This window comes from Peromyscus maniculatus, chromosome 5 (assembly GCF_049852395.1).
Source record: "Peromyscus maniculatus bairdii isolate BWxNUB_F1_BW_parent chromosome 5, HU_Pman_BW_mat_3.1, whole genome shotgun sequence".
Lineage (NCBI taxonomy): Eukaryota > Metazoa > Chordata > Mammalia > Rodentia > Cricetidae > Peromyscus > Peromyscus maniculatus.
The window spans coordinates 139,290,055-139,305,975 of NC_134856.1; the positions used below are offsets into that span (position 1 = coordinate 139,290,055).

At 41.3% G+C, this 15,921-nt stretch overlaps 1 protein-coding gene across 4 annotated transcripts in view; it reads right to left on the reverse strand.

Annotated features, from left to right (window-relative positions):
• Gkap1 (G kinase anchoring protein 1) overlaps positions 1-15,921 on the reverse strand; it is a 37,089-nt gene that overhangs the window by 11,067 nt on the left and 10,101 nt on the right. For all 4 annotated transcript variants that reach the window (XM_076573462.1, XM_076573461.1, XM_015995664.3 and 1 more), the window contains 3 exons: positions 13,447-13,524; positions 9,467-9,590; positions 5,586-5,608 (listed from right to left, as the gene is read on the reverse strand). In XM_076573462.1, the coding sequence (XP_076429577.1) occupies positions 5,586-5,608; positions 9,467-9,590; positions 13,447-13,524 (225 nt within the window). The remainder of the gene's footprint in view (positions 1-5,585; positions 5,609-9,466; positions 9,591-13,446; positions 13,525-15,921) is intronic.

The window sequence follows — 15,921 nt, forward strand, 5'->3', positions numbered from 1 at the left end:
GTCGGGGTTCAAACCTTGGCATGGCCTCACTGATGTCAGTGATGGGCACTTGACCACAGGAGCTGCAACTCCAGCCTGCCACTCCAACTCTTGTGTCCAGGCAAGGTCCAGCCTCTCAAGCAGCTGGACTGCAGTGCATGCTCTTCTGCTTGGTGTTAGGTTTTACATAGACTTCTGTGATCCACTTTGAGTTAGTGTCTGTGCATGGTATGCAGAAGGCATTCAAATGTATTCCTCTGCATACAGCTATCTAACGTTTATTCAAGGGGAAGTCTATTTTTCCATACTGAGATGTCTTGGCACTCATACTCAAAAATTCAAACAAATACAGATATCAAGGTTTATTTCTGGACTCAATTCCATCCGCCTCTGTGTCCATTCTCAAGACTCAATTCTCAGTATCAAATTGACTTGATTACTACAGTTTAGTAAATGCACTATTTTACAATGCATTTAAAATTCACTTTGATGCCAGGTGGTAGTGGTGCACACCTTTAATTGCAGCATTAGGAGGCAGAAGCAGGCAGATCTCTGTGAGTTCAAAGCCAGCCTGGTCTATAGAGCAAGCTCCAGGACAAAGGGCTACACAAGGAAACCCTGTCTTGAAAAAAAAAAAAAAGCCATTTTGACATAAACTGTGCATACAAATAAAGACAATATGTTAAAGAGGAGTGATTTTAATACAAACTATCAAATTACTTAAATTTGGAAATTTTACACATTCTCTAATAGAAATAAGATTTCCCCTCTCATTATCAAGCACAGAGACCGACAGAAATTCTCCTCCTGTCCCCCTCAATTCCACACCCTTAGGCTACAGTACTGAGTTTTATCAAGTTCAACTGTATTTGTAAATAGTGATAGACAGTTAAATGGCGGCTCACTGTTTTACTTCCATTTCACCTAAGAAAGTGAAATGTTTGAATGAAAGTTTACTTGTCTATCAATACAAATGAAACTGTTAACTACCCGTAGAGAACTTCATGTTCTATAGAGCACTAAGACCCCGCTTTACCTGAGTCTCATAAACACCAGGAGAGGCTGACAGAGTCATCAAGGCTTGGGATGCCCAGGAGCCACCACCATGTGGCATAACCATACTTCCAAGTATTGCTTTATAAAACATGTCCGCTCTATGGTAAGATCTCATTTAAAGCATACAACAGTGCTGAGCTTCCATGGAAGGAGCAGCAGGCTGACATCAACTAACCAGCTTCTGGATTTACACTAGTCAGTGGCCCTGTTTGATTGACAGTTTTGGAGACAGATCTCACTATTCACTCTGCAGCTTTGCAGGCCTTGGATTCACAGAGACCTACACCTCTATGCTGGGATCAAGGACATGCACACCATACCTACCACACATACCTTCTGACTGCTGCTCCTCTTACCAGTGTTCCTATCCCCAAAACAATTTTAGCCCCTCAGTATTTCTGAATGATACACACATAAAAACACATTAGAAGTGGCAAAAAGAGAAGACTGTTCAGTAATAATACCAGAATTCTGACAAGCACATGAAAACATACTCATTAGTTATCCTGAAAAGCAACTGAAATCCAACGGCGAACACTACACTCCCACTCGTGTGGCGATGGTTTATTTGTGCTGAAATGTAGTATTTATCTGTATGTTAATAAATAAAGTTTGTCTGGAGATCAGAGGTCATAGTGAGCCACAAACAGAAGTCAGGTGGTGGTGGCACACACCCTCAATCTGATCACATGGCAGGCAGAGTCTCTGTGTGGTCAAGGACACAGCCGACAGAGGTGACACACACCTTTAATCCCAACACCAACCATAGAGACCTGGAGGTCTGTATAGACAGGCAGTGACGAGGAAGTCATGTGACTGGGCTTAGAGCCAATGAGAAGACAGAACAGAAAGGCAATAAAGGTGCAGGTTAGACAGGAAGAAGCTCTCTTGGGAAGCTACGGAGAGGCAGTGAGCTAAGGTTAGTTGGCGGCTATTGCTCTGATCTCTACGGCTTGCACCACTGTACTTGGCTCTGTGTTTCTTATTTAATAAGACTGTTTAGAAATTTATCTATAATTGGCACCCACTGTGGCAAGAATTCTTTAAAAAACTGTTGGTGGCCTTCCGGCCTTACATCACTGGTGGGAACGGTAAATGGAACATCCACTCTTTAAAACAACCCGACAGGCTCTTGACAGTTAAATAGCTTCAACCAGGTCTCCTGGTGCAGGCCTACAATCCCAGATAGTGCAAGGCTGAAGTAGGAGGAGAATAAGGTCAAGGCTTGCCTGTGATACAGAGTTCAACGCCATCCTAGATAACTTTGTAATAAAATGCTTGCTTAGCTGCTCAAGGCCCTGGACTTGATCCTCAGAACATTACAAAGAGGCAAACACTTTCAATCTCTGCCTCTGCAAAAAAGAAAAATATACTATACAGCCTAAGCAATTTCAGCCCTACAGAGAAAAACACAGAACCACATAAATATTATCAACAGTTTGTAACTGAATACAAAACATTTCTACAATGTTCAGTAATAAAGCTGAATGAACTATTGTTTACTTGTGTGAGACAGAGTCTCACTCTGTAGTGCAGGCTGGCCTGGAACTATGCGGACCAGGCTAGCCCTGCCTCCTCAGTGTTGGGATACAGTGTGCAGCTATGTCTAGCTGAATAACTACTGATAGATGCTACAACATAAATCAACCTAAAAACACTGTGCCAGGTGAAAAAGCCAACCGTAAAAGACCACATAGTCTGTTCACAGGTTACCAGAAAATGTAAATCTCTAGAAATCAAAACAGAATAGTCATTGCCAGGGGAGCATTTACAAGGGAACTCTGGGGAATTATAGACAATTCTAAATCTAGACTGTGATTATGGCCGAATAACTTCTTAAATACACTACAAATGGGGCTGGGAGTTTAGCTCAATGGTAAAGCAATTGTTTAATATATCTGAGACCCTGGTTTGATTCTCTGTCTTTGTTCATGACTTAGTTATACACATGCAATGGTAAATAAATTATATAACTCAATAAAGCTGTTATTTTCAATTATATTTTGTTTACTGAAGGGGGTAGAAGCCAGAGAAGAACTTGTTTTCTGCAAGAGTTAGTAGTCTTCTGTCACATGGGTCCCAGGGATTGAACTAGGATCATCAGGCTTGGCAGTAAGTGCTTTCCCACGAGCCACATTACCAGTCAGTAAAACTGCTTGTAAAAAAGCCACCCGTGACCTCATTTCTCTTGAAAACTAGAGCATGACCTACCTGTGCCTGTGCCCTTCATCATCTCCCACACTCAACTTCTTGCCTCCACAAAGTAACCATGACCCTGAATTTAGTGTTTATCACCTCCATCTTTTTCATTAGGCAAACAGCACTCAACAATATAACTTCATTCTGTTTGTTTTATTTCACCTGTATACTTCTTGACTTAGGTATTTTTTGCAGTTGGGACACCATGGCCTAATCTGAACGAGGCCTGACATTACAGCTGCTGATCTCTCAAGTCTCTTCTAATCTAGAACATACCCCTTTCCACAACCCACTTTTTCTTCACACACTCTGACTGGAGAGACCAGGTGAGTTGTTAGACAAAAATCCATTCCCCAGGTTTGCTGGGAATCAACCTAGGGCCTTATTCACAGCAGGGAAATGCTCCGCCATCAGCAGCATCTCAACTGCTTCCTTTAGGGTTTGTTTCACTTGCACATCCAAGCCCGGAACCTCATGCTGCATAGACAGCCCTCTTAAGGCCTGACTTATATTTAGGTTAAGCACTGTTTTTGAGCACACACAAAACTTTAAAGGACAGTTTTGCTTATCCTCAAGTTATATCATTACTTCATAAACCTCTGTGTGATTACTCTAAAGTAAGTATTCTACTAAAGATAAACATCTGGATTTATTCTAGTCTCTTCTTGGGTAAGATGAAGGGTAGGCCTGGTCATCACACACACAAATACCAACATTAATGTACATGGTTCCCAGGTGGTCACATATGTAAGCTTCTCTAGAGCAGGTATATCTGTGATGGCCTGCACAATCTTATCTTGTATATGTTTGAGTGCTTCTGTACATGTGTGCAGAGGTCAGAACTGGACACGAGGCACCCTTCTTTGTCACTTCCCACCTATTCATTAAGGCAGGATCTCTCTCTGATCCTGGCGCTTGTATCAACTCACAGGCTGTAGTTATGCCAGCAGGCCCCAGTAATCCTCCCGCTTCTGCCCCTCTCGGAGCTGGGGTTATAGGATGAGTGCGATCCTCAGCCTCTGACATCTGAGCTCAGGCCTTCACAACTACACCATCTCTCCAGCCCAACATTTTCTGATTTCTAAGGGTTCCACATAACCTCTTACGTCCATCTTTATAATTAAAGATCTCTCTCTCTCTCTCTGGCTTTTCGAGACAGGGTTTCTCTGTGTAGCTTTGGCGCCTGTCCTGGACCTTGCTCTGTAGACCAGGCTGGCTTTGAACTCAAAGAGATCCATCTGCCTCTGCCTCCCGAGTGCTGGGATTAAAGGCGTGCGCCACCGCCGCCCGGCTAAACATCTCTTAATGCACTGCAATACACAATCTTCACAACGGTCCATCTAAACACGCTGCCCCACTAGTCAAGTGTTCGTAATGTATTCCAAGAAGCAGACACTAGTGGTGTTCCTCAAATGAACTACCACAGATGACTCTAGCTGGCTCTTCCCTTCCACCAATGGTCTCAAGGATCAGGTTCAGGTTGTAAGCTTGACAGCAAGCACATTCATGTGTTGAGCCATCTTTGCCAGCCTTTTGGTTGTTTTGTCTTTTTTTTTTTTCCTGGATTTTTCTGTTGTTTTGGCTTTTAGTCACAGGAACTTGCTATATATAGCTCAGGCTTGCCTTGAGTCAAAAATCTCCTGCCTTTGCCTTCCAAGTGTGAGATTTGTAAATATGTGTCACCACACCTAGAAGGGTAAGCATTTTTAAAGGTTTTTTTTTGTGTGCCACATTTAGGGTGGCATGTGTACCAGAACACACGCAGAAACGGTCAGTTCTCCTCCACCATGTGGGTCCACAAAGGTGGACAGCATGTAAGGAACAACATCTGCACTTGTTTCCTGGCCTCCACACACAACCATGCACACACATGCATGAACACACACCTGTGCAGACACATGCCTTCCCCAGTACAATAGAGTGAACGCACTACAAACACAAAAATTAGCACAGGGCAGTGGTGGCACACGCTTTTAATCCCAGTACTTGGGAGGCGGAGGCAGGTGGATCTCTGTGAGTTCAAGGCCAGCCTGGTCTACGGAAGAAGTTCCAGAAGAGTCAGAGCTACACAGAGAAATCCTGTCTCAAATAATAATAATAATACAAAAATTAAAATACAGATTTGGAGACTAAATCACTTCTTTGAGTTTTAAGCCTTATAAACAGACACAGATTAGGACAGTGATGTGAAATGGAACTGTAGTTTATGTCCTCATAATACCAGAACATAATGAGTTTAGTCAAGACAAACCTTTAAGTGGCCATGTCTCTAGAAAAAGACTTACTGTTAGTCATTATAGCACTATTCTTCAGTGTTTTCTAGACTACAGGACAATCATAGTAAAACTTACCTCTGCCTTTTTACTAATATGATCTGTAAATGAAAAAAGAAAAGTTTTACTGGAAAGAATTAACAAATACAAATATTTTAACATGTAAAAAACAAAATATCCAAGAGAATGTTAAAACTGTAAAGAGTTGCAAACAGAATGTTCTAAGACTCACATCTGATCTACTTTCAGGCTTAGGATGTTAAAATCTAGCACAGACTGGGTAGTTGGTTCAGCTCAGGGCCTGTATCTTATATCCTAGTAGATGCCACCACATGGAGAGATGTTATTAGATTTTAAGCATGTGAGTTTTATATATAACTCAGTTACCTGGTTTCATTTATTTTTCAGGGAACAGAAATTTGAAGAGATACATCTACGTCCAAAATCAAATCACAGAGGACTATTAACTGAAAATGTTCTGATTACTGTCTTTGTTGAATGAAATAAAAAATATGATAGCAATTTATGTCCTTGAAAGCTATTGGCTATATTATTTTTAAGATATAGTGATTTAATTGCACTGTAATAAAACCCTTAGCATATTTATATACATATTTATAGATGTGTATTTGTAGAATTTAACGATGGAACAATAACAAATTATAGATGAAACAAACCATGGACAACAGTCAAACTAAATAAAGCACAAGCAGAACTAACTACTGCATTTAAGTCAGGGTGATCAGGATGTCTAGTTACTTAACAATGTTCTTGTATACAAACAATTATCCCCTCTCAAAGAAGAACCTGATAAATTTTTTTTTTTTTTCTGAGACAGGGTTTCTCTGTGTAGACAGGGTTTCTTTGTGTAGCCCTGGCTGTTCTGGAACTCACTTGTAGACCAAGTTGGCCTTGAACTCTGCCTCTGCCTGCCTCTGCCTCCTAAGTGCTGGGATTAAAAGGCAATGTGCCACTACAGTCCCAGACTAGCTTTTTTATGATCAACTATTTGAAAGTTGGCCTCATTTTCTACATCATTTGTTCATCAGAACAGTATAAAATATGGTCAATATCAAAGCGTTAATTCACATCAAATTACCAAATGACTGCTCTTCTGGTATGTCCTACTTGGTAATATGATGCCATAATCCAAGAAAAAATCACAACTGTGATAATCACACCTTGTAAAAAGCATGCAGCTAATAAGTTTGCTTACAATTTGAAAAATCGAACACACAGAAAATAAATTAGAGTTTTAAAAAAGTATTTTGGATATGCATTTTGTCTCATGAACTTCCAATTCATCATGCAGTTGAGGATGAAACGGAATTTCTCGCCTTCCTGCCTCCATCTCTTCAATGCTAGCATCACAGGCACATGCTACAGAGCTCAGTGTATGTGTGGCTAGGGATCAAATTCAAAGCTTCTTGCATGGTAGACAAGGCCACTGCCAAGTGAGCTGCATCCTCAGCCCCTATTAAGTATGTTTCTGCCTAAATTTTAATGAAATTCTTTTTTAAAAAAAAATTTGGGCTAGAGAGATGGCCCAGTGATTAAGAGCACTGGTTGCTCTTGCAGAGGACCTGGATTGGATCCCCAGCATCCACATAGTGGCTCATAGCCACCTGTGACTCCTGTTCTAGGGGATCTGATGCCCTTTTCTGACCTCCACAGGGACCAGGCACACATGTGGAGAACAGATATATATTCAGGCAAAACAATTTTACAATAGAAATAAAGACATACATTTTTAAAAATTTACAAAATTAAAAATTTATTATCTTATTCTATGTGCATGGGTGTTTTGCTGGCATGTATGTCTGTGTACCATGTCTGGGTGGTGCTCAAGGAGGCCAGAAGAGGGCACTGTTTCCCCAGAACTATCTGACACAGTTGTGGGTGCTGCCTTAACTGCTGCGCTTCTCCACAGACCCAACATTGACTCTATAAAAAATTCTCCTTGGTAAACTTGGCTATTTTACTTTAATGTGTATGATTCATCCCTAAACCAAGCAACACATTCTGGGATTACAGGAATGTACTACCACAGTCAGAAATATCATACTTAATTCCTCAAAAAGTAGAAATGTCAAATTTTACTTTTAGTTGGTTTTAGAAAAGGGACAAATTCAGAAATACAACAAGGTCAACTTTTACTAAGTTTTACAGTCTTACTGACTTGTCTAATGTTTAAGCCCTCACATAGTTATTTCTAACACATTTCTGCCTTAAGTTTGTCACTGTAAAATCCATGTTGAAATGTAACTGTCAGTGGAAAATTTTTAAGCAATGGGACTTTGATTTTAGCCTCTGCCCTCTTGAGAAACAAACTGACACCTGCCGTGAACAGTTCACTAACTAATGTCTGCCACGAACAGCTGAGGCTCTGGAAACACTGCTCTTTGTGTTCTAAGAAACTTTCACCAAAAGTATGGAAAGATGGTGGGTGTCTGTGAGACCAGGAGTTTGGGTGCAAAATGGCTATGATAAAAAAAAAAAAAGGTCCAAGAGAGAAATAAAAGAGCAATAGAAAATAGAAGGGAGGCCACGTGTGATTTTTTCCAAAGGAAAGCCTGCGGGACACCCAAGCACACTTAGCAGGGCACACTAAGATGGCCCCTGTCGGGAAGCACAGTGAAGGACACATGGCCCAGCGAGAGCCTCAGAAGAAATGTGTGCACTGCCAGAACCCCAAAGCAGGCCGAGCTCAACAGCCACAGGAGAAACGACACCCCAGGAGACCTGGCACACGTGCTACAACAGTAGAGACAGCGCACAACTCCCTTCCCGTGCTAGTGCCGGAGAGCAGGCGATGAGCCCAGCAGCCAGGGCCTGGGACTGGAATCCTTACTCCAGCACACAGGGTGCAGCCCCACGGCAGGGCTTCTACAGAGGAAGCACAGGGAGGAGGTCAGCACACATCGACACGCCCACCTTTTCAGGAGCTGTGGACACCACCACAGGCTGATAGCTTCTTGGTATTACAGAACAAGGATGACCAGGTTCCTGAGTTGCCAAAAATACCTCAGAGCCCCACTTTAAAAACCAACCACTGAAGAAAATCCAAACAAAGAGATAAGGACTTTAAGATGTATACAAGAAAATGATTGAATCAATTCAACAGTTAGACAAGAAAGTTACCAAGTGGATGAAACAATCAGTAATTTGGAGGAAAAATTCCCTAGAGGGCAGAGGGAGACTCCTGCAGTTCTGGAAGGTCCATGAGGCCTGTGTCTGAGGCACCCAAGTGGCACAGATGCCTCGGAGAGCTGCTGCAGGCTGGACAGTGATATTCAGGGTGCGTGCGGTGTTCACAGCTGCCACCCAGGCTGAGATGGCTTTGGTGATGCACCTGTGTCCTCCAGGTGACCTCTCCCCCCTCCCCTGCGCTTCTGTAGGAAAGCCCCATGAGTTCATTGGTTGGGCAGGCCAGACTTGCAGGCAGCTGTCTTTGGTCCATATTGGTGCCCCTCCTGGGTGAACACACACTTGTCCTCATCTCTCAGGAAGTCACACAGCACCTTCTCTCTGGCCCTTTTGCCTTCTACCGTTTGAGCAGCAGGCATCCCTCTGACAGATCCCGGCACCTCGAGAACCGTGAGCCAGTGCATTTCTGTTTGTTGGGAATTACCTACTACAGCAGTACAAAATTAACAGGCTTACATTTTTATACTTTACATGGTAAACAAAACAAACCAAAATCAGAAAAGTACTCCTAACTATAAAAAAGACTCAGTTGGTAGACTCTTGGCCAGCACAACCAAGCTTCCAAGTCCGACCCCCAGCACCACACAAACTAGACATGGTAATTAATGCACGGCCTGGGACCTTGAGGCAGAGGCAGGCGGACCCTCGGCTACACAGTGAGTATGGAGTCAGCCTGGGGAATGAGAGTCCAGATCTGAGAGACAGAACACATTGAAGCGGGTCTGGTGTGGCTGGGGTTGCACATACTTTACCTTCACACTGAAAATCTTTTAGTGACACTGTGAGAGGTTTGTCTTTCCCCTGCTGGTTCTTTCTTTTATCTTTTTTATTTATAACTTTTGACTGAGTTGAAGCATTTTCAGCATTTTCATAATCCTAGAAAGAATCACCAACAGTAAGTAAGCTTGGTTCATAAAGCACAACATCAACTCCTCAACATGCTTCTTCATGTTTTACTTTTAAAGATTAAAGGCAAATAAAAAACTGAAAACTTAGGTCAGCCAAGTTGTATGAAAATTCCTATTTAGTTATTGTTCATCTTCTCAACTGAAAACATCGAAGTAAAAATATCATAGATTGGTATATAAGCCTCCCCCGCTGCCAACTTCTTATTCTTTCCTTCAGGACTAAATTTAAGAGAATAATCTACAATTTCCAATCTCGTACCCTGAAGTGGGGATTGTGTTGTTCTCTGACACTAACATTAAGATCAACTTTCTCTTAATTTACAAATCTAAAAGACATTTTTTAATCAAGTCATGTTTTTAAAAAAATATTTTTATTTTACATGTATGGGTGTTTTGCCTAAATTTATGTCTGGTGCCCAAGGAGGTCAGAGAGGGCACTGGATCCCTTAGAACTGGTGGTTGTGAGCCCTTACATGGGTGCTGGGAATGGAACACTGGTCCTCTGAAAGAGCAGCCAGCCCCTAACTCCATACATTTTTTAAAAATGTTTTTTTCCCATATACTTGTAATGCCTCGGGTCTCCACTGCTGCCTTCTTTCCCCAGCCCTCCTCCTAAGAACACAGCTGTTATCCTAACCTATTCTTACATGCTCTTCAATATCCAGGTTTCCATTTTTACCCTAATAATTTCCCTATGTACAGACAGCAGCTGCAGTGCTCGGCTGCACCCTCTGCCACACCGTGTTTATTTCCAGTCAACAACCCTGGCCTCCACTTGACGCTCTGCTGCGTGCTCAGCTATGTCACCCTCTACACGGCCATCGGCTGTAAGCAACATCTCATATGCAAATGAGCCATTCAGCTGGTTACCAGGTCTTGCTGAGTCCATCTCCTAAGGATCTCCTTGCCCCTTGTATTTCTGTCATTCCCTTTCTCTTCTCTGGCTTGGACACTGACGGTCTCTAATTTCACCTTCTACAATATTGATCGCATGTCTTTCTAAAATAAAACCTGAAATCAATCTGGAAGTTAAAATAGCAGTATCTTAGGAGAAGGCAAGCCCACCTGTGTTCTGACACCCTGTCTTCCTTCCATACTGAAGCTTTCCTAGGTCACTCAATTAGTCTCCTATACAGCACATTCTCTCACATGTGATCTGTTGTGTATTTTCATACATCTTCCCCGAGAGTGCCTACCTCTCTCTGGTCTGCTTTGCAAAAACAGCTAATACATTAAGTAAGACTTTAAAAAAATCTTTTTTGAAAAATCCCATCCTCATCAAAGGCTGAGAAGCTGTGGATGCTTGACCCTTCATTGTGCTAAGAACAGGTAACTCTCAGCACTAACAGGATGATCATGTGCATGCCTCTTGCACTGAGCTCAAGGGCTGAAACTCTTTATCTCTACATCCTAGGCAGCACATTCTGGCTATTTAATAAGCACCCAGTGTGTAAGTAATGGAAGAGGACAGAAGACAGCATCCCTCTTTTCTTTCTTTTCTGATTTTGAGACAGCAGTTCTTTTGTAGCCCAATCTGGCTTAGGACACAGGGTGTAGCCCCAGCTGGCCCGATGCTGTGGCAATCCTCCTGTCTTTGCCTTATCAGTGTTGGGATTATAGATGTGATGCAATGCATGGCCCAAACTCATCATTTGTTATACAAACTCACAGGTAAGAATAATCATGGCGGGGGTCGGGTGGGGAGTAGAGATGATCAGTTGGTGTTTGCTGGGCAAGCCTGAGGACTGGGGTTCAGTCCCTAGTCTCACGGAAATAAAGACACCTGGTGCAGTAGTGAGTCCTGTGACCCCAGTGCTGGGCATGGGGCCGAGAGGAGGACCCTGGGGCCTGCTGGCCAGCCCATCTAGCTGGGTCTGTGAGCTCCAGCTTCAGTGGAGACCCTGTCCAGAGACTGAAGAAGACATCCAACGTGGATTTCTGGCCTCCCCACATCTTGTGTATGAGCACCAACATACACACATGTGCCCGCAAGCATGCAGGCACGTGAACACGAACACACACACACACACACACACACACACACACACACACACACACACACACACTCTATTATGGTTATTTGGTTGAAAAACTGACTTATAAACTATGAACACACTAACACAATTACATAAAACTAAAAAGCAGCACTTCCATTCTCTTCGAGTCATTACTGTCTTACAAAAATCAATGCTTTGGGGTACTAGGCCTATGAATTTAGCAAGAAAACTGGCTGGGATCATGACATTTTATCAACACCATTTGCTCCACTCCTGAACAGCTAATCATTTCATCTTCAGAACAAGATACATCCAACAACTAATCATTACTGTATGGTAATATTCTGTAAGTTAAAATCCTATGCATTAATTCAGAAGTAAAGAAGGACCTTGCCAAGCATAATCTCTAAGTCCATTTAAATGGCTAAATCATAGTCAAGCGTGTTGTATTCACTTTTATACTAGCTTCATTTTTATCTAAGTGGACACCTAACCATTTTGGTTATAATCATTCTTTTGTTTTCTCTTTTAAAAAATATATATTTTTGAGTTAGCTTCCCCCACAGATGAGCCCATTTATTAGTTGTCCAGCGTAAAGTGGTCAGCCATAAAAATAAATAAATAAAAATATATATTTTTATGTGTATGGGTATTTTGGCTGCAAGTATGTTTACCACTATGTGTGTATGTAGTGCCTCTGAAGAGCAGAAGAGGGTGTCAGATCCCCTGGGCCTGAAGCTGCAGGTAATCTGCCTTGTGGGTGCTAAGAATTGAAACTTGTGTCCTCTGGAAGAGCAGCTGGTGCTCTTAAGCACTGAGCCACCTCTCCAGCCCTGATTTTGGTCACAATCATTTTCAATTATTTAGGATACAAAGAATAAGGACATGGAAAATAAAGCACACAGGATACACAGACTACCAGACTGGCAAGTTTCATTTATGTATTTATTTTTTGGTGAAATAATCTGCTGTGGGTTTTAATTCCTCTCTTCCTTTCCTGGGATAGAGGTACCAGTGGACGGTAGCATGGCCAAAAGGGCTTTAATCATGAGAGGGGGGGCATTTGGATCAACCATCAAGTTATACCATGAATTAATTTAGTGAAGAACAACAGAATCCTAATAAGTGTTAAGAATACGTTACATAAATCAAATCCCAAGTAAATACAGGAACTGGAAACCAACATTACTTTTCCCTTAGTATCCTTCTAATCAGAGATGCACAATATATTCCAACCTCTAGCCTAAGGCCAGTGCTCATGACACATGCTGAGCGTAAGAACAGTCTGGGAGTGAGCTCTGTGTCCTGCATGGCCATGCCTCTCTGGCAGGGAGCCTCTGAATGGATTCCTGTACACTGCAGCACACAGATTTCCTTAGATTTTTAAGTCTCCTTTTGAGGAGGGAGCAGCATTGATGACTGGACAATATGTGGTAAGCCCACACTTGGCCTTTGAGCATCACTCAAAGCTCCCTAAATGTACTTAGATTCAATGCTCATTTCAAATGAAAATAAATCATCTGACATTAATTTCATTTCTTTTGTTTGCTTCATCTCGGTTGGAGAAACTTCACATTCCAAGTCATTAGACAAGGTATAGCTCACTTGTTTCTGTCCCTCAGAATCTGAGGAGGGAATCCTATCATGGATTTTTAAGGCAAACTTTATTTTTTTTGTAGTTCCAGGGAATGAATCCAGGGCATAACACTAAGTTACATCCCAGCCCTAAAGAAGAAATTTTATATAAATTCAGGAAGGATTGACCTGAGCTTTGACCACATAAAAATCTTTAATTTTAAATTCTCACATTGGTAAATATATAAGTACCTGTTTGTGCTCTTCATATTCTAATTTGCTCAGCAACAACGCCTTCTCAAGATCAGCTTCAAACATTTCAGATGTCAGCTAAGACAAAAGGGTCAGAGTGAGCACAGTGTTATCCCACACTCTCAGAGTAACGATGGTTATGATAGACGTACAGGACAAGAAAAAGAATGCACTTTAAATAAAAAGTTATCTGTTTTCCAGAGTTTAACTATGCTCTCCTAGGAACCCTGTGTGTGTAAAAGCATAACTCCTATCTTTGAAATGTCTATTTCCTCTTTCATTGTTGAGTACATATCTGTGTCTACATATGCTATAGATGTCTCCTATTTCTTCTCTCCAGAACCCCTTACTTCATACTTTAAATAAACTATTCTGATACCCCTTGATTCAACAGGACAGCTGAGCATGCCCACCATTCTACCACATGAGCACCCACGCTGAACCACCAGCAACAGGTCAGGGAGATGAGCCAGGGCTTCTCTGCTCTTTTAGGCATTATCTTAAGAAAGGTTTAACCACCTGACATCACCCCTAGAATGTGGTATCTGCTAGCTCTGGCCTCTGAGCGTCCCAGAACTTCTTAGTTTCCATCTTTGCTATGGCCTAAGTTTTCAGGTTTTAATCACTCCTCAATAAATTTTTGCCCAAGTTATTAAAAATTATTTATGTTACTTAATGTTTAAAAATATATAGACTAAAATAGAAACCAATGTCAAGAGGGTATAAGGGTATCTTGAAAACTAGAAAACTTAATATTGAACACTATAAATTCAACTTTCTAACTGAAGTCACCCCTTTGAAAGTGTCTCATCTAATCCTATGCTGAGACAAAACCAGCAAAACAAGTCAGCTTTGCACAGAAAAGCATGATCTAATAGAAAAATACAGTGAGAGTTAAAATGATAAATGCAAGAATCTAAGTAAGCCCACAGTAAGCTACAGTAATCTAAAAAGACTGAGGATTAGCTCAATCAAATTAACTGTTAGCAGAAAATAGCACTTTACAATTTAATTATAGGAGCCCAGAAAGGCGGCTCAGTGGTTACAAGCACTGGCTACTCTTGCAGAGGACCCATTCCCAGCTCCTACATAGCTGCTCACGACCATCTATAACTCCAGTTCCAGGGGATCCAACACCTGTTTCTGGTTTCTGCAAGCACTAGTACACATGTGGTACACATATATACATGCAAGCAAAACCCCATACACAGACAAAAGCCCTAAATCATTATATTGATAATGAAAAATAATAAAGTAAAAATAGGATTTATGTGTTAGCCACATTAAAAAGAAAGTATAAACCAATTTCTACATCTAAGCTGAATAGTTTGTTCATGAATTAAAAATATGATGATCTTAACAAAAAAGGTAGCAAATCTTAGTTTATTCTGAACAAAGCTCGTTAACTGTCATTAAAATCCTATTTTTAACATTTAATTATGGAAAGAAAATTTGTGGTTATTTCTAATGTATCATATATTTGGGCTGATATCCCAATGAGTCAGACAGAAAAACAGGTTAGGAAGCTGGAAGTCTTGCAAGATACTGTGATTTTCCACATTAACTCACAGAATGTAAGTGTTAAGGTAGAGCATTCCAATAAAAAAAAAAGAATTAAATCAATTTTTTTGAGATGGTTTCACTATGTTGCTGTGGAATAGTCCTTTACACTGCATAAGGATGTGTCACTGTGATTGGTTTAACAAAAGGCTAAATGGCCAACAGCTAGGCAGAAGGTGGAGCAGGGGCTTCTGGACAGAGAGAGCTCTGGGAAGAAGAAAGGGGGGTCACTAGCCAGATGAGAGGAAGCAGGATGGGCAGTAGAGAATAAAGGTAACTGAGTCACATAGAAGAACAGATTTAAAAACATGAGTTAATTTATGTTATAAGAGCTAGTGGGACAACATAAGCTAAAGGCTGAGCTTTCATAATTAATAATAAATCTGTGTCGTTTTTTTGTGAGCTGGTGGCCCAAAGAAAAGCCAGACTACACTGCCTATCCTTAGCTGTCCCGGAACTCACTACACAGACCAGATTTGTCTTGGCATAGAAATGAAAAAGTGAAAAACAAACAAACAAAACAACAACAAAGAAAACAAAGCCACGGCTCTCCCTGGGATCTGAGTCTCACTGCGACAGCTCATGGTCTGCCTGACTTTATTGTGGTGCTGGCAACTGGTCTAGTGTGATAAGAAGCAATGACACAGTATAAAGCATCAAACAAAACCCTGACCCATCCCTTAAACTTACTTTTTTATTAACATAAACTAGTTTACAGATAAGCATGAATGAATGAAATTCAAAATTCTAAGGAATAGAAAAGAACCTTAATTGGGATATACTGAGAATTTTCTGGAAATTAATTTTATGTTGATATTTAAAGGACAGAAATAATTTTGATAGGTAGAAAAAGGGAAAATGGGGGCTGGAGAGATGGCTCAGAGGTTAAGAGCACTGCTTGTTCTTCCAAAGGTC